At 39.3% G+C, this 19808-nt stretch overlaps 1 protein-coding gene across 1 annotated transcript in view; it reads left to right on the top strand.

Annotated features, from left to right (window-relative positions):
* Window positions 1-19808, top strand: part of COL19A1 (collagen type XIX alpha 1 chain) — a 335135-nt gene that overhangs the window by 307891 nt on the left and 7436 nt on the right. The window contains exons 45-47 of the mRNA XM_038744466.1: window positions 3314-3436; window positions 12987-13046; window positions 13263-13283. Of these exons, the coding sequence (XP_038600394.1) occupies window positions 3314-3436; window positions 12987-13046; window positions 13263-13283 (204 nt within the window). The remainder of the gene's footprint in view (window positions 1-3313; window positions 3437-12986; window positions 13047-13262; window positions 13284-19808) is intronic.

The raw sequence follows: 19808 nt of genomic DNA, 5'->3' as shown, positions 1-19808 counted from the left end.
CTGTCTGACCCTGGGCAAGTCACTTAATCAATCAATCAATCAATCGTATTTATTGAGTGCTTACTGTGTGCAGAGCACTGTACTAAGCGCTTGGGAAGTACAAGTTGGCAACATATAGAGACGGTCCCTACCCAACAGTGGGCTCACAGTCTAGAAGAACTTAACTTCTGTGAGCCTCGGTTACCTCATCTGTAAAATGGGAGTCGAAACTGTGAGCCCCAAGTGGGACAGGGACTGTGTCCGGCTCGATTTGCTTATATCCATGCCAGCGATTAGTACAGTGCCTGGGACACAGTAAGCACTTAACAAATACCATAATTATTAATTATTATTATTACAAAACCATTCAGTACATGTTTCTCCACTCCTCAGAAAACTCCAGTGGTTTCCCATCCACCTCCACAACAAACAACAGCTTCTCACTATTAGCTTTAAAGCACTCTCCTACCCCTCCTACCCCACCTCACTACTCTCCTACTACAAACGAGCCCACTCCTCTAATGCTAATCTTCTCACTGTGCCTCAATTTCATCTATCTCACCACTGACCCCTCATGCACATGCTGCCTCTGGCCTGGAATGCCCTTCCTCCTCAAATTTGACAGACAATTACTCTCCCCCGGCTTCAAGGCTCATCTCCTGCAAGAGGCCTTCCCTTACTAAGCCCCCCCTTTCTTCTCCCATCCCCTTTTGTGTCACCATGACTTGCTCTCTTTGTTCATCCCCCTTCCCAGCTCCATAGCACTTATGTACACATCTGTAAATTATTTATATTAATGTCTGTCTCCCCTGCTCTAGACTGTAAGCCTGTTGTGAGTAGGAAAAGTGTTTATTGTTGTATTGTACTCTCCCATGGGCCTGGGTGTCAGAAGGTCATCGGTTCTAATCCTGGCTCCACTACTTGTCTGCTGTGTAACCTCGGTCAAGTCACTTAACTTCTCTGTGCCTCAGTTAACCTCATTTGTAAAATGGGGATTGAGACTGTGAGCCCCATGTGGGACAGAGGCTGTGTCCAAGTCGATTTGCTTGTATACACCCCAGCACTTACTACAGTGTCTGGCACATAGTAAGCACTTAACAAATACTACTACTATTATTATTATAAGTATGATTGAATGAATGAATGAACCTAACTTCTCTGTGCCTCTATTACCTCATCTGTAAAATGGGGATTAGGACTATGAGCCCCATGTGGGACAGGGACCGTATCCAACATGATTACCTTGAATCTACTCCAGTGCTCAGAACAGTGCCTGGCACATAGTAAGCACTTTAATGATAATTACGGTATTTGTTAAGCACTTACTATGTGCCAGACACTGTGTTAAGTGCTGGGGTGGATACAAGCAAATTGACTTTACAAATACCACTTAAAAAAAAAAAGGAAGCAAGTCAGGGCAACACAGAAGGGAGTGGGAGAAGAGGAAGAGGGGCTAGTCTGGGAAGACCTCTTGGAGGAGGTGTGCCATCAATAAGGCTTTGAAGAGGGGAGAGTAATTGTCTGTTGGATTTGAGGAGGGAGGGCGTTCCAGGCTAGGGACAGGACATGGACCAGGGATCGACAGCAAGACAGGTGAGATCAAGACACAGTGAGAAGGTTAGCATTAAAGGAGCGAAGTGTGTGGGCTGAGTTGTAGAAAGAGAGCAGGGAGGTGAGGTAGGAGGGGTCAAAGTGGTGGAATGCTTTAAAGCCAATCATGAGAAGTTTTTGTTTGATGCAGAGATAGATGAGGAGCCACTGGAGTTTTTTGAGTGGGGTGGCATGTCCTGAACGTTTTTGTAGAGAAATGATCCAGGCAGCAGAGTGAAGTATGGACTGGAGTGGAGAAATACAGGAAGCCGGGAGGTCAGCGAGAAGGCTGATGCAGTAATCCAGGCAGGATAGGATGACTGATTGTATTAACACAGTAGCAGTTTGGATGGAAAGGAAAGGGCGAATTTTAGCAATGTTGTGAAGGTGGGACCGACAGGATCTAGTGATGGATTGAGTATGTGGGTTGAATGAAAGAGGAGTTAAGGATAATGCCAACGTTACAGGATTGTGAGATAGGAAGGATGTTGGTGCCATCTACAGTGATGGGAAAGTCATGGGGAGGACAAGGTTTGAGTGGCAAGATTAGGAGTTCTGTTTTGGACATGTTAAGCTTGAGGTGAAGGGAAGACATCCAAGCAGAGATGTCTTGAAGGCAAGAGGAAATGTGAGAGTGCAGAGAGGGAGAGAGTTCAGGGATGGAAATGTGATTTAGGGGTAGTGATTCTTCCCCACTGTAGGCCTTTATGTTTCATTGAAGAAATGTAGACAGAAGAGGGGAAGAGCAGCAGCCATTCTGACTGCCAATCTGCAGGATTGACTGTCCACCACCTTCTCCCAAATCAGGCCCAGAAAAGTGCCCTGCCACCCACCCCTGGAGCAGACCTCACGCTAGAACATTTGTTACATCTTTGTGCTATTCTTGAACTGGGGGAAACATCTCCCTGGTCCATACAGACATCTATCTGCCTTCCCTGGGGCAGAACATGACATCAGCAACAGAAGTAGCATTCATCTCCCATTAAGATTTAACTGTGTTTCTGTATTGTGCATTATATTGACTATTCCAGTTCAAACAGAGCTTCAGGAAAATTTTAGCATAGTATTTTCTCACTAGTGTTTGCTCATTAAACCAGGCTGCCTCCCTGCACTTCTTAGGGAAGTCTCAGGCTTTAGGTGTATCCTACTAGAAAGTCAAGGGAAAGTTGAGCTGCCATCTAAATAATTTGATCTTTATGCACAATTAATTATAAAAAACTTCATCCAAAATCATTCCCTCATTATATCATAGGAAATCTGTTTGCCCAAGTCATTAGCTTGATAATAACTCTTAACAATGGTATTTGTTAAGCACCTACAATGTGCTTTACACTGTTCTAAGTGCTGGGGTTGATACAAGCTAATCAGGTTGGACACAGTCCCTGTTCCACATGGGGCTCAGAGTCTTAATCCTCATTTTACAGATGAGGTAACAGGCCCAGAGAAGTTAAAGTTACTTGCCCGAGGTCACACAACAGGCAAGTGGTGGAGCCCAGTTTAGAAGCCGGATCCTCCTGACTCCCGGGTTCCTGCTGTTATCCACAAGACCATGCTCTCTCTACTCCACTTCACTTAGTTGCCTTCTCCTAAATATAAAATACAGTCCTTGGCACTCAATAGGTTCTCAGAATATTCCATTTATTGAATGATTCACTTTGTCCCTGTAACTGTGGCCTTTGTTTTTAGACATGATGGAGATTTTGTTTGAAATTGACTTACTTTTTAATGTTTTTCATAAATGAAGAGAGAATGGCTTTGTTCATATCCCAGCTGAAATTACCAGCTGCAATGCTCGCTGCTCATGGAAAACCTGGACCACCAGGCAAAGATGGAATGCCAGGACCGCCGGGAAATCCTGGACCTCAAGGTGCGCTTTTCAGTGTAATGGTTATATTCTGATTTTTGCCTCTTAGATGCCATACCATGCTAATAATAGTTAAGGCCAAGAAAATGATATGTGGCTTTCTAATAATTAATGTTAAATCTTTATGACCTGACTAGTGTTTTCCTAAACTAGATCTATATCTTAACCAATAGCACTTTAAATGTGTGCTCTGAATGTAATAAGAGTTCCTAATCAGTGTATATGACCTACCAAATGTAAATACTGACAGATAAGTAGCTTGCTAATCTTAGCCTGTTTAATGCTAATAATGATAATCTGTAGTTACTTCTCACTTTTCTATGGAATTCCATGTCCTTCAAAAAATAATCACTGTCCCCATTTCCTGGAGAGTTTGAGACACCCTAAATGGTGATTTTTATCCATATTTTTTCAAGAAAAAGACTGATAGGATTCAACCTTTAATATTAGTCAGGCCTGTTTCATAATTCTTCAAGTCTATTTACTAACTTTTCAAGCACCTGATATGCACTGCAGTGCTAATTATTTGCATCTCTGAAAAAGAGATAACTCCAGTATGGAAACATTAAATGCAAAGCAGTAAATACTGTGTAGCCCTAAAATAAGTGGTCTGCTTCTCATGTGCTCCCTATACCTCCCTATGAAGAGCTTTCCAATCTGTAACATTATCTCTGCGTCAAAGAAAACCTTTTTCATGAAGCAACAGGTAGGAGGTGAGGTTTGATGTGCTAAAGTATGAAGCTAAGTTAATTTTCAATGTATTATACTTTATAATGGAAGATTTTTTTTTTCACAAAATAACCTACTATTGGAATTGCGTGAAACAGCAGCCCAACACTAATACTTCTGTCACTTCTCTGGAAATTTCAAGATAAATTAAATAGCGGTTCTAAACATTTGCCCATTGCTACCTTTACTACTTGAACTATTCCTCCCCACAACACATTTCCTTGTTGGTGATTGAGGAGATAATATCATTGACACTTAACTACATTTTACAAAAAAAATTACTGAATTACACTGTACTCTCCCTAACATCTTCTCTTCAATGTGGACTAATTTGTGGTGAGGTGAATAATAGAAGCAGCAAATCAATTGCTTCAAAAAGAGAAGATTCATTCCCCAAATATTTTTGGTGAGCAACATCAAGTAAGTTCAAAGGGGTGAGAGAGTGAGTGAACTCTGAATTTTTTTCACATTTTTGTATTTCATCTTTCATCATGTTTGTTCACATAATCACAAAGTGGCATTAGTCCAGCTCTTCCAAAGTTGTAGTTCGTCAATTTTGGAAACTTGCACTTTGCACTGGACATGTAGTGCAACCCCGGCCTTACTTAATTGTAAATGGAGTTTAAGGGGCTTTCTGATCATTAGCACACTGATCTTGCCAGATCAAGGTTTGTCAGAGATCCTTTAGAAAGGAAGGAGTAACAGATAAATCAGGAATTTAAGGAAAGAAAACTGAGAAAAGTTTCAAATAAACTGGGGATATATCATTAGTGAATTACAAAGTAATGGACATTGCTGAAGAGGTAGATTTTAATTATTATCTTTTGTTAGTTTGGTCTGCTCTGGAGTCAGAGTAAGTCAGACTGGAATGAAGATCATGAAAACCCTGCTGAAGATATCTGGAAAATTGGTCTAGAAGAAGAAGGGCTGTTTATACTGATAGGATCAAGCCATTGCCGAAGCTTGAAAAGGGAGATCATTTCCAAATAAGAAGAGCAGTCAAGAATGCCATCACAAGGGAAAAAAAAATGAAACAGACAAGAGATGTACAGTAGTGCCTGGTGACTCAGAATATTCCACATGCTACAACTAGAAGCACCATAAATTGCTCATTTGAGTGACATCGTCAGAAAGCCAACTGTGAATAGTCTGCAATGTGCCTGGCTGATAGTAAATTATAATTAAATATTTCCAGTAAGTGGGTATTGAAAAAAGAAAACATAAACTCTGCAACAGCATACAGAGGTGCTTCTACTTCATGGACTAATTCACCAGCAACAATCAATTCTCTTTGCCAAAGAAGTTTACTTCTGATTGTGATGGAATGAGGATTACAGATCCCGTTTTGACTATTTGACTCAAATTAGAAGGATTCCTAGTTCTAATTTCTAAAAGACGTTCAAGGAAAGACTGAAACTTTAACCTCCCTTCTGAGGTCTTGGGGATAGATTTGGATTTAATTTCTCAGAACAACATCTGTACCTCCCTTCCTTACACTTTCAGTATGGTTTTAGTGGTTGCAGACCCATAGCAGGAAGAATTCCAAAAATTCGGAAGATATCCAGAAACCCTAGATGAGATCTTTAACGTGAAAAACCAGCCTGTACAGCAGAGGTCTTCTTTTATATATGAGTTAATACTAACTTTATTTTTTAATGGCATTTATGAAGTTCTTTCTATGTGCCAGGCACTATTCTAAGCACTCAGGTAGATGCAAGGTAATCAGGATGGACACAGTGCATGTCCCACATGGGGCTCACAGTCTTAATCCCATTATACAGATGAGATAATTGAGGCACAGAGAAGTTAACCAACTTGTCCAAGGTCACACAGCAAACGAATGGCAGAGCTGGGCAGAAACCAGTTCCTTCTGACTCCCAAGCCTGTGCTGCTTCTAATAGCATATGCTCATGTTATGTTGATAAACCTGCCTAAAGCCATAGAGAAAGCGCATGTAAAGATGAAAAAAATTTAAAATGGTGGTGATTCCGTCTGGGTTGCTTAGGAGTCTTTCTGATGTAAGAAGTCAGGTGGTGCCCTCTCCACTTTCTTAAAAATTAAGACTGCACAAACTATTGTGAAAGTTTTATCTGGCAACTTCCAATAGAGCTGTGTGCCACCAGTGTGCCTGAGCTGATGGAGGTTCATTCATTCAGGCTTCACTAAGTACACCAAGGAACTCTCCTGAAATTTCTGCATCTAATCAGTGTGTCTGATTACCTTGTATCTACCCCAGCACTTAGAACAGTGCCTGGCACAGAGTAAGCACTTTACAAATACCATTTAAAAATAGAATTAGTATTAACTCATATATAAAAAGAATGACCTCTGCTGTGCAGAGTGGAAAAATGGATATCAATATGCTGTCTGAGTCATTGTCCAGAATGAATCCAACTCATTGATAATCTCTAGTCTCAATTGGCTAGAATGCCAAAATATGTTAACACAGTCAGAAGAAAGGAGTGCACACTTAAATATTCAATAGATGCTGACTGATGGTGTCAAGAAAATGACTCACCAAAATTTGGAAAATTTTCTTAAAATAATATTTAAACTATGACCTTTATCGTGCCTAATTGATGATCACTAATATTTGCAGGCAATGATTTCTAATTAACAAATGCATAAGGTAGGCTGGACATCATGAAATCTCCTGTTTGCCCATCCTCTTTAAGGGTGGAGAAAGAAAAAAGGAAATCTGCTAATTTAAAATCACTTCTTTCCACAGCATGAGTTATATCTGGCACCGTGAAGTGAGAGAATCAGTTGAGAGTGTGAGGTCCAAAGCATAGGCAGAACCATCATTCTGTCACTCAGATATCCACTGGACAAAACCACACATCCCATTCCAGTTACTATGTCTTCCATCCCTCCCCCACAACCGAAGACTGACAGGCTATTATACTTACTCATTCAGCTGATCTTGTTTGCACTTTGCCTTTGGTTCTTTGCGGTTGATTTTTCATTTCAGTACATTTTCAAGAAACTTTCTAGAAGCTGTCCCTCCGGAGGTTCAGTCATTCAGGCTCCACTAAGTACACTGAGGAAACTCTCCTGTGGTTTCTGCATTGTCTGCCACCTGCCTGAACAATGTATTTTAACTGCACCTCCTGCAGTGCAGTGTGGGACTCAAAGAAAAGAGCCAACTTTCTATATTTGAGGCTAAATATAGAGAATTGTATGGCCGTAAGGCATACATACATAAGGCAGTAGTATGGAGAGAAAACAGTTTCCCTTTTCTGTCAGAATACATCCAAATTTTTACATTTTCAGAAGGAGTGTTTTTGTTTAATTTTATTTAATACAATTCACTGACCTCAAGTGATTCTTCAGCAATCACCCTTTTGTACATAAGCAGTATTTCTCTCCATATAAGCAGGGGCTATCTGCACAGGAGGCATAAGTGAAGACCAGTGAGCAGCATTGATCCCCACATAATTGTCTCTTTACACAGACTTCATCATTCTCAGGATTTGGCTCCATTTTTGAAGTTCTGCTCCAATAGGCCACAATGGTCCCAGAGAAGGAAGCAGTAAGATAACTATTTGAAGGAGCACTGTGAACTATGGGGACCCTAACCAATGCACAACTCTGTTTATCAGCAGAACAATGACCCTAAACTGTCAGCTTTCAACTGCTATGTTGTGGAGTCTCTTCTTGTCTGTGTGTCTGCACACTGTAGCACATGAATCAAATTATTTCCTCCCTTATTGCTCTCAGATATCCAAGGATGGGTTTTGATGTCATTTTTAAATTCAGAATTCTAGAAGAAGAGCAGAAATATTGCAATTCAACTTTTTTAATGGTATTTGTTAAGCACTCACTATGTGCCATACACTGTACTAAGTATGGGGATAGATACTAGCTAATCAGTATGAACACAGTAACTGAAGCACAGAGAAGTTTAATGATTTACCCAATATCACACATCAGATAAAATTAGATTAAAACCCAGGTCCTCTAACTCCCATTCCCATTCTTTGTCCACTGGGCATGTTGCTTCATTATAACATAAGACTGCCATAACAAATCAAATAGGAAGTTTCATCTATGACTAGTTCCTGTGGAAGCCAGGAACATTAATTTTATTTTTTGGTGTCTTCATATTTCTGTTTTCCCTCATGTATGTACATTTTAGTGTACGTATATTCATATGTTAATATAAACATGTGCATCTCTTCTGTGCTTCCATGGGTGTATAGAAATTACAGTAAAATCATTAAACCCTCTGAATTGCCATTATAGATTTTTTAGTCAATTAGATCCTTAATTTGAAACTGAATTTCTCTTCACCAATTTACTATTTATCCATTCATTGATAGGAATTCAACTAATCAGTAGGATTAATTGAACCCTTACTTTGTGCAGATCACTGTACCGAGAACTTGGGGAAGTACAATACTGTTTGTAGGCACAATCCCTGCTTTCAATTGATCAGCTATTCCTTATACCTCAAATTTTAGTTGTGCTCTTTAATATTTGCTCAGGTAATAAGCTAAAGTTTTCCATAAGTCTAATCAGGGAACCCATTTCTGAACAATTAATACCTCATTTAATGTGTATAATCTGGTTTTTATTTTAACAAACATAAAATTTTTCAAAAAGGTGCTGAACATTTTTCAATCCATAATGTTTTCCTTCTTGTTTACATCTTCAAGTAAAATCCTTTTTAGAATAACCTTTTGGAAAATGTTTAAATTTTGATGTAGATTTGGCCAATGGTTTGAACTTGTTATACAATAGTATTGTTTCATACACACCAGGCAGAATTTATTTTTAACATTGGTCTTTCCACTGGAAAAGAATGCATTTGATCCATACCAGGAAAATCCAATTCCAGTACTAAGCTCTGTGCAGGCTGAGGTAACACTTTACCCCAGTGTCTTGAGGCAGGAGCCTGCTGCTGGAACTAGGGAAGGCCAACAAGCAAGCATTTCCCTTTTTTCTGGGCCTTTCTACCATCTTAGGAGACTCAAGAGAGGTCCCACGGTGCAATCATGCTGTCAGGGCAGTGGTTGAGAAAGAATACAGTTCCTTACCACCACAGCGGGAGAGACCAGGAAAAGTAGGTGACTGAAGCAATCTGCTACTGCTGACTGGCTCTTTCTGGGCATAAACCCTTAAATATCCAATTCAAGATTTAAGAATAAGAACTCTCAAGACACTACATCTGCCCATCAAATAGACTCCCTGGCTGACTTGAACCAGTTTTAAAGATACATTATAGTAGGGGAAAAAACTTGTCCGGTGGCCTTAACCAAATAAATCACAGCTATAAATCAATCACTGTGTGCAGAGAGCACTATATTAAGCACTTGTTAGAATACAAAGTAACAGAATTGGTAGAAACTTTCCGTGTCCACAAGGATCTCACAGACTAGAGGGGAAGGCAGATATTAATATAAGTAAATTAGGTACATAAGTGCAGTGGGCTGAGGGGCTAATCATTTCTTTCATCTGTAAAAGACCTTGAAATGTTTACACCTTTTAGGCACAAGTGGATCTTGCAAATTTTTTCATTTGGACAGTTACTATGCTGGAAAACCTGGCCTTTAGTTTTCTATAAAATCTAGACCAGTACTGTACTGTGATAAAACTCACCAGTATGAGCACCACCTATTTCCATTCAAGGGCTGTCTCTGCTACATGCATATCTGATGTGCTTTTCAAAATGTTTACTGGTGGGTCAACCTTTTTCCTCAGTATTTTCATGCTGTGATATACTATAAAAACATTATATTGTAAAACTGCTTTCTTTTGAGTTTGTTTATGCTTTCATAGAAACAAAGAATAAATGTGTGGTTGTTGACGGGCAGTGCTCTTTGGGTAATATTGTGCTTTCCCTTTGAATGGTCAAATCAACGTTAAAATTTTAGTGGAAAAGAGAAGGGTGATTCAGAGAAGGCTAGCAGTGTTGACGTTCTTCAAAGTTAGCTGGGACTACTGAATCACACCATATACTAAAACGAATGGTAATTTGCAAGGATTTCAACTTTTTTTAGTGAGGTCTGGGTTATCTCACAATTTTATGTATAGTGGCTCTCATCATAAGGCATGGCTGTTGTGCACGACACGTTTTATATACAACAAACTCATTGTTCTGCTGTGATCCTAACTTGTTTGATAGCTTTTCTATGTCACTGCATGAGTGTGCTACTGTTTTGGTGCTTCAAGCAACGATTGAATGAGAAAGGGAAAAGAGAATTGAAATCACTCTTTTATGAACCTGCTGCCCTCCCTCCCTTTCACCCAGGAACTCCAGACATTCTTAAAACGCAGAGTCAAGTTAATTGCACACATGTGTATGCTTTCCTAAAATTGCCCACTGACCACATACTTGGTCCTTCGTTTAGTTTTTGCTTCCTTATTTAAGTCTGTATTCTCACAATAGAAACTACTAAGTCTGTGCTAAACAGAAATACCAAATCCAGAACTCTATGTTTCTTTCATCTGGGAATCATTTCAGAGCACCAGGTTAGCCGCTCAAGATATCGTCTCCTAGTTTTATGATCTTCCCTTTAGCTCCTGAATCTTCCACGACTGATTCATCCTATACCACATTAAGGTCTTCTTTAGTTTTCATGTGCAGTGGTGTAACCCTGGCTGAGCAATAACATAATCACAAAAAGTTGCACAGAAATGTATTCTATCTGATGGCATATCAAAAAATATGTGATGGTCTTCTCCCTCTCTTCCTCCCAAACCTTGGACTATTTGGGTGTCTAGCTTCTTCTTTTGTAGCATTGACTCATTTTAAAATAGGTTCTCCTTGACATGGGGTTGGTACCTGGCCCAGCAGAGTGGGATGCACATATATGTGGAAATGCAACATGCTGTTACCTTGAGAAGCTAAGGAAAAACAATAATGTTTTGTTTGGGTTCCTTTGATTATATTATTCAATGACAACCCCCACCCCATCCCCCTCAAAAAAAAAAAAAAACAGAGTGGTTGCTACACCACACCATACACAGCCCAACAAAGATAGGCAAGGCATCCACCAAGCTGTCAGAAGGAGTCATGGCAAGAATTACCATTATCATGATATTGTCTCATCCCACAGTGCTCCTACTATCTGTAGAATAGGTTTAATGAATAGTTAGGGTTTTTTAATGGTATTTGTTCATCAGTGGTATTTACTGAGTGCTTACTATTTGCAGAGCACTGTACTAAGAAACAGCATGGCTCAGTGAAAAGATCCCGGGCTTGGGAGTCAGAGGTCATGGGTTCTAATCCCAACTCTGCCACTTGTAAGCTGTGTGACCTTGGGCAAGTCATTTCACTTCTCTATGCCTCAGTAACCTCATCTGTATAATGGGGATTTAGACTGTGAGCTCCACGAGGGACAACTTGATTACCTTGTATCTCCCCCAGCACTTAGAACAGTGTTCGGCACATAGTAAGCACTTAACAAATACCATCATCATCATCATTATTATTATTACATTACAACAGAGTTAGCAGTCACGTTCCCTGCCCGCAATGAATTGCTTACTATGTGTCAAGCACTGTACTAAGTTCTGGGGTGGATACAAGTTAATAAGGTTGGATACAGTCCCTGTCCCATATTGAGCTCACAATTCAAGTAGGAGAGAGAAAATGTATTTCATTCCCATTTAAGAGTTGAAGAAACTGAGGCAAAGAGATGTTCAGTCACTTATCCAAGGTCTCACAGCAGACAAGTGGCAGAGCCAGGAATTAAACCTAGGTCCTCTGATATACAGGTTCATGCTCTTTTTAGTAGGCCACACTGCTTCCCAATAGTTTTTTAATGGTTTTTTTAAGAGCTTACTATGTGTCAAGCACTGTTCTAAATGCTGTGGTAGATATAAGTTTATCACAGTAGTCAAAGTCCCTGTCCCATAGGAGCTCACAGTCTAAGTAGGAGGAAGTAGGATTTAATCCCCATTTTGCAGTTGAGGAAACTGGAATACAGACAAGTTAAGTTACTTGCCCAAGGTCACCCAGCAAATAATTGGTGGAGCCAGAATTAGAACCCAGGTGCTCCAACTCCCAGGCCTATACTCTTTCCACTAGGCCATGCTGCTTCTCATAACAGTCCCTCCAAAAAAAAACAACCTGTGCTTCCACCATAGCTGAGGTCAGGAGTGATCAAGCCCCCAGCTATTCCCACACAGTGGCAGATGAGACTCTTTCCTTCATTGTGCCATGATCATCTTTGTGCTTCACTGAAATTGAGTATGAATTGTCTGGTGAACTCAGCTTGGAGTTGGTGCAGGAGCTGTCCCCCCAGGAAAACAGGAAGGTCCCGGTGGGACAGTGCTCAGGTGAGCCGCTAGAAATCACTCAGGTCCTTGCTGGCTGCTCGAGCCAAAGTGGGGTCACCTCAAGATAAAGAAGTTTCTGCCCTGAATTCACACCCTTCCCTTTATGTTTCCTTCCCCTTCCCCAACAACTGCCAGGCTCAAGATTTCCAAAAGGGATTTATTTCACAGGAAGATTTTCAGAGCCTGTGTGAGCTGACCCAAGAAGTAGATGGCATTTAAACAAAAATAAAAAATTCAAAGCTCTGTACTAACACTTTAGCTAGCATTTATGATTTCAAAACACCAAAAGTCACCGGAGGAAGCCTATACCCTTCACCTCTCTGCAAACACCAAGGACACAATGTAGGCCTTCAACCCGAAGGGCCAATGGACTGACTGTAGGATTAACTTGTTCACTGGCAAAGGATTATCTGAATGCACATCCAAGAAATGAGACTCCTTTCCTTTTGGTAATTTGAAGTTTTTCTGGTGGTGGAATACACTTGCTAGTAAGGTGCTCTGATTCCTTTTGTGTGTCTCTGTATTGTATCCTGTGCAGGTTACAGAGGACAGAAGGGAGAAAGGGGCGAACCTGGAATTGGGCTCCCAGGGAATCCTGGCCCTTCAGGTAATGGAGCCTAAATCAAATCTTTTTCTTTTGATTACATTCAGCGCCAGACCACTGCCTGACATTTGCCATTGTTTTTCACCTCAGCCTTCTTAAATGGTCTGTATCGTTTTAGAAATAAATCCAGCAAGTTGTTTGAAGCTCTCAGCTAATTTAGTTCCTTTGTTTTACTACCCATTGGTATTCTAGGTACATCAGGTGCTCCAGGATTGCCCGGCCCTCAAGGTCCCCCAGGAGACTACGGAAAGTGTAACCCAGCAGATTGCTTCTACCCTGTGTCTCATCCTCGACCTCCCATGAGTGGAAAATAAGCTACTTTTGAAGATGATTTGTTTCATGATTATAGCTCCTTCCTCTTAATGAATGTGTTGAACCTTCATAACACTTCGTTTGGTTCCACCCTTGTAGGCGGTATGGTGTAAAATTTGCTGAGCCTTGAAGTTGAATCCTTTCACTTCAGTAATGGCAGTGTCAGTATTCTGACACTTTCCCTGAGTTCATTCCATGGTTTTATTTACCGCTTCTGTGGTGCCTATTCAGATTTTCATGTGGTCATCCCAAGCTATCATCTTCAGAAGGAAGTTACTATTTTACAGCTCAGTGGGTTAAAGAAGTTACATATTTTTGCTTTTGGCAGCATAAATTTCATTCAGTCTTGTTTTTAAAGGTTAAGATTATGCAATACCTTTAAGTTTAAGATCATTACTAATATTTACTTTAACTGCCAGCAACTGTACTGTTCCTTCTGAATACTTCAACCATTTTTGAAGGTTGTGGACTACTCTTTGGTGCCCTGCCACTTAGGCATACCAATTGTTGACAGGTGAGGGTTCCTGAAGAAACCTGTACTAAGGGGTAACTTGCTGAAAACAAGGGAAAATAGAAGACTGGATTCAAAATGGCCCTTTCACCTGCTCTTGACATTTCATTGGATTCACCTAGCCCAGACATTTGCCATGGAAGGAAATGAAGTGATTTGTTTATTCCATATCCTTGGCTCTTCTAGAACTGGATCCACACCATTTTACCTGCTGAACTGTTGGGCGTGAAGAAATTCGACACACAAAAGTTTTCTTTACACAAATCAAACTTGTGGTCTATATACCAATCAGAAAATTGATGTTGTGTTTATAATATAGAAAGAGATTTTCTCTGAGAAAGAGGTTTATCGATAGTGATGAAGTCAACTGGATGTAACCCCTTTAACTGAGATGAACTCGTGAGCTTATTGACATCATAAACCTCTTGCCTCAAAAGCCCAGAGAACCCTGAGGCCAGGTCAAAGAAAAGCCAACTAAACAAAGAAGCATTTGACATAAAGAAGAGCTGCCAAAGAGATGACTTGCATAATAAAACTGCTTCACTCCCTGAAAAACTCTCCAAGACCACCAGGGAATGTCAAGACTCCCATGGAGTGTGAGAAACCAGCACAATATCAAAAACTAAAGTAGATAGTTAATAGCCAAGAGGAAAACCCAATGCTGATCCTTAAGCATTCTTTCTAATAGCAGACAAGTAACTAAAGCAGCAAGCCTGCTGGAAAAATACGTTTCTGACAGGCAAAGGAAAATCAGAGCCATGTTGATGTTAGAAAATACTGAAAGATGTGAATAATGATCTGATTCTTAATCAATGATGTTTATTAACAGATATGAATTAACTGTCAGTTGAATTTGGTGGTTGGATTGGGTTTTACCATTGGGTTCAGCCGTAGTCTCAACAACTTTACAGGAGGCTCATTCACCTGGCAGAAGCAATCCACTTCCATGCCAGAGGAGTTGAGATGTGCCTCTTGATCCATTACACTCAGCAAAGCGAGCATTTCCAATTTTTCATAAAGGAGGATAAAACCTTTGCTTCAGTCTGTTCATTAGAGATTTATTAGGTGGCCGCCAAGTTGCAGAAGACCCATGGAGGCTGGAATTAAATTTTCTGCATTTGAAAGGAAAAGTTCTAGGCAGGGAGCATCCAAGAGGAAGGCATATTTTCTAAAGTGGAGCATGTATTGTCTGGAGGCCCCCACAACTAAGTGGCTTTCATTTTAGTTGGATGAATTGCTGGTCAAGTAATCTGCATGACTACGCTTCCACAGACAGATTCTGTTTTGAGTTGATTTACACTGTACCTCTAAGTGATTCCAAATGCTATGTAAGAGTTTTTGAGTCTTTTTTTTAACATAAAATGTTAAACTTCCATTTATTTCCTATTATAATACCAAATATGGTGCTGTGTTTTAACAATTACAGAAATAGAATCTACATAAATGAATTTCCAGAGCAGAATGCTAATTTATTCAAACTGGTGTATATAGATAATTTATCTGGTGCTATGTGTATATGTTGGGCTTTTAGCTAGTTGAACTACAATTCTGAAAGCTTGTAAATTACCTAGCACTATTTTATAATTTTATTTTACTTGAATTTGTCATAAAAATGAACTTTTTATATATTTTTGAAGATTATTTTTCATATATTTTCCTATCATTTGTCTTTACTAGATTTAAATTTATTACTTTAGCATTTTACTGTTTTAGTGGATATCTTTGTCAATTACGATCATTGTGATTTATTTAATGGTTTTCTTGACTTGATGTTTTTACATTCTTTATTGACCCACTTTAGTTTTCTTACATCAAAACAAAGAGATGATTTTGGAAGGCAATTTGCAAATGTTCTTTTTAAGCCTTTCATTTTCATTTCAGTTCATGTCTGATTGACTTTCATATATTCAGTTCTTGTTTTATTCATCTACTTTTTGGAAAAGAAATGCAAAATGAAAACACCATTTTTCCTAAAATGAGGTGTTTTTTTGTTTTGTTTTCCATAACAGGGCATAAGTACCTAGAACAAATTGATCATTCAAGCCCCCAAAGGCACTTTGATCTTAAGATGATATTTTAGTCTGTTTTGGGGCAGAAGTGTAGTAAAGATGAAATGTTCATTAGGGATAGATAGTGCTAGTCAAACCCAGCATGGGAGTGATTTTTGAATCACACCTTAAACCAGGTGTACAGAGTCAACCATGCCCTGTCATCTTCTTATCATTCACTAAACGCACTACTGGTGCAATTTGCAAAACCATTGAATAGGTGCCATATATCTAAGATGATCTGGTAAGGATGGAGAGGTTTCTGCTGCAGGACAAGTTCCCTGCACTTATTTTATGTTTAGCCTCTTGTTTTAAAATCAAATGAGAAGAGTCAGGTTCACATATTATATAGTCCCAGATTAGCCAATCATTTAATTTTCACTGGGGACTGAAAGAGATGTGCATTACCATACCTCCCTTCTAACACTGCGTGCCCATAAACAGAGTTACTTTCTGTGCAAACCCACAGGTGACCCAGCCCAGGCTGCAGGAATCTCCAACACCAAGTTGGGTCAGATAATTAGTGCTTCTCTGCAGAAGCAAGTATGTCAGTGGTTCAGTTCTGTTGCGAAACTGCACTTACCTCACCCTAGAGATGGTTGCTGTTGCTGTTAGGATGCTGGTATGTGATGGCTGAGACTGCTCTGTGCCTTGCCCTAGGGGCAATCTGCCCAGCCCATCTTCCCCTGCCTTGGCACCTGTGGTAAATTTCTTAGGGCAACCAAATCTTCAGAGCAATTGCCATAGCCTTCGTCTTCATTCATTCATGGTGTCAAATATGAAAACTATGGAGGTCCTGGGGTTGCCGCTTGTACTTTCTTTCTGTATCTCGACGAAAAATCTGTAAGCTCATTGTAGGCAGGGAACACCTCTACCAACTCTGTTGCATCGTACTCTCCCAATTGCTTAGTTCTGTGCTCTGCACACAGTAAGCACTTAATAAATACCACTGATAAATAGGCTGATCTTTTCTCAAGTGACCTTTGAGAGGTTTACCTGAAATGCCAATAGATGTCCAGTACCTGTGTACCTGTCCACTTTGTTCTCTAGTAGCCCATTCAGGAGGACTCTGGCTAGACTCTTGCCAGCAATGAGTTACCCCAGGTGATTCCATAGTCAACTATCTTCCTTTTCATTGGGAAGATGGTAATTGTGGTCGCAACTCTGAAAGAATGGGGCATTTCTTCAATGTCCTGCATATTAAGGAAAATTTTATGCAGCCACCTGCAGACTGCGTTCTCTCCTTGCCTATAGTCTTCTGCAGGCAAGCCATCCAATTTTGGTGCTTTATTTTTATTTCACTAGTGAGATTGCCTATTCAAAGTCAGAGTTAAGGTCTGACCTTCACATTTATCTCTAGACAGAATAATAATGATGGTATTTGTTAAGCACTATGTGCCAAGCACTGTTCTAAGTGCTAGGAATTTTAGAAGTTTACTGTAGCGCCCTTTCAGCCATAGAAAATATCCTCTTAGTCCATGAGGAGAATGGTTCAATCTGCCTTCTTCAGCAATGCCATAGTTGTGTGGATGGGACTAGAGAGCTTCATTAGTAATAAATAAAAGTCCTTGGTATGGTGGCAGTCAGCCTATCACTAGATCGCTTTGGTTTGGGCATTCCACTTCTAGTTATACATGCAGTCATAGGTTTTTGTGGGCCTCCATTTTGTGACAGTGAGGAGGTGCTTTGCAAGGTGATGTTGCTTTCCTTGCTTTGAAGCAAATTGTGTCTTAAACAGAATTATTTACTTGATAGCTGCTTGATGGGCAGTGTCTCTGAGAATGTCCATTCACATTTCCCATAATTGAGCTTCCTTGATCATGTTACAAAGCACTTTACGGGATTCTTGGTTCTCCAGAAACTTAATATTTAACCTTCTCAATGGTTTGCCACTTTTCACTGCATTGATTGTTTGGCTAGCTTGAGCATGCAGTATATGAACCTCCTTTCAGGCCAGCATGCCTGAATATAATAATAATAATGATGGCATTTGTTAAGCGCTTACTATGTGCAAAGCAATATGAATATAGTGATCCATACATCTTTAAAGTCTTGCAGATGGATAATTGTATAATCTATAAAATACCTTTTTAGACCTTGGATACATCGATGAGGCAATTAAGAGGCAGGAGATAGTTTTGGTGATTACAAGCAGAAGTAGACCACAGCAATTTAGCTTTCCAATTCTATGAGTTTCTCCAAATTTCGGCATCACTTCCTTTATGTTCATTTAAGTTTCTCATGGTGCTCATCTTGTCAGATTTGGGACCTGGTATGATGAGCCAATTCATAGCCTTGCAGAATCTTTCTCATGGCTACTTATTAAATATTTTGAATGAAAGACTCCCATGGCTATGGCACATTACACTGGCTGAAGTGTTTCATGGTTTATCTGTTTCATTCACTAAGTAACTATTGACCAAGGCTATTTATAACCAGTTTGTTCCATGTAAATCAAATTTCTCCTATGTAGAAATGAACTTAGAATATAATTTAAATAATTCTACCATGTTCTATCCCAGTATCATATTTACTGTTTAAACCATAAAAAAATAAGTTTTCTGAATTTTGTGGCACAGTTTATTTCAATGTTTAAAAAAAATGCTACAGTCATTTGTTATACTCTAAGAAGCTTACAAATATTTCTTAGAGTGGTGCTTAATGTATAAAATTATTGACTACTATTTTGCTTGTTCAATAATCTTCTGAATTTGTACTTGTTTCTACATAAATTAGTTATTTAGTGCAAAACCTATTAAGAGCCCAGACAGGTCCTCCTTTTGTCCACATGATGGTGTTCAGAGCAGCTGGATTAGTTTCAGGGGATTAAACTGGCTCTCAGATACATTAAGCATGAAACATTTCATTGTCTACAAACTATGTTAGAAGCTACTTTAGTGCTTTTAAAATTAAAGCTTATTTTATTATTTTTCAAGTATATTTCATCTTTGGAACACTTGATCAAACCAAGAGACTGGAGGTTTTGTGTTTTGATTTGTTTTCTTCTTCAAAATATTTTAGTCAATATTATTATTTTCTAATCCTGTTTATGTTGTCAATTTAATTTAACATGTGGAAGATATTATCTTTCAACCAGGAAAGTGAAGCAACACTGTCAGAATATTTAACTTATATCAGAGTACAAGGTCTGTGAGATCTGATAGTAGCTGCAATCTTGTAATTCAAAATGTTTTAACTTTTACATTTAGAGTTTTATAATATGTATATTTTTATAGAAGCCATATATAACTACTTTCAATAGTTAAAATAAGCCTTGCCATTGCTCAAATCTATTCCTTTCCATCGTGAAATGGAGAATTTATTGAGGAGACTACTTGCTGAAGTAATTTTAGTGAAACCTTCAACATGCTTTAGCAAGTTAACTATGATTAACATTCATTTCTATTTGTGTCAACATTGTGAGTTACAGACCATTTGTTTCAGGTTTCTGCCCTTTTCTGTGTGTGTGTGTGTGTGTGTGTGTGTGTGTGTGTGCGCGTGCGTGTTTGTGTGTATATGTACATATGCATATATACTACCTTTATACATGGGATTTCCATTGACTTCTTAGGGAAGAGAAGAGGCTCCTAAAAAGAGCTGAAACTAGTCTGTTCTCTTTTTTTGCTATTGTACTTCAAGTTCACTTGAACTATACGGCTGCTAAATGGGAAAGTGTATATTTGTCTAGGCATGCCTCAGGAAACAAGACAAACATTGGGGTTTGTTTTATTATTTAATGTGCAATTTTAACTCAATGGTGCACATGCAGTGGAAGATTTTATATACAATGATCGTATTTATTAAGCACTTACTATGAGCTAAGAGCTGGGGTGGATAAAAGATAATCATATTAGATGCAGTCTAAGAGGAAGGGAGAATGGTTAG

Source organism: Tachyglossus aculeatus, chromosome 1 (assembly GCF_015852505.1).
Source record: "Tachyglossus aculeatus isolate mTacAcu1 chromosome 1, mTacAcu1.pri, whole genome shotgun sequence".
Classification (NCBI taxonomy): Eukaryota; Metazoa; Chordata; class Mammalia; order Monotremata; family Tachyglossidae; genus Tachyglossus; species Tachyglossus aculeatus.
Note: the sequence above shows the minus strand (reverse complement) of the source record. Positions and strands in the feature narration are given on the sequence as shown.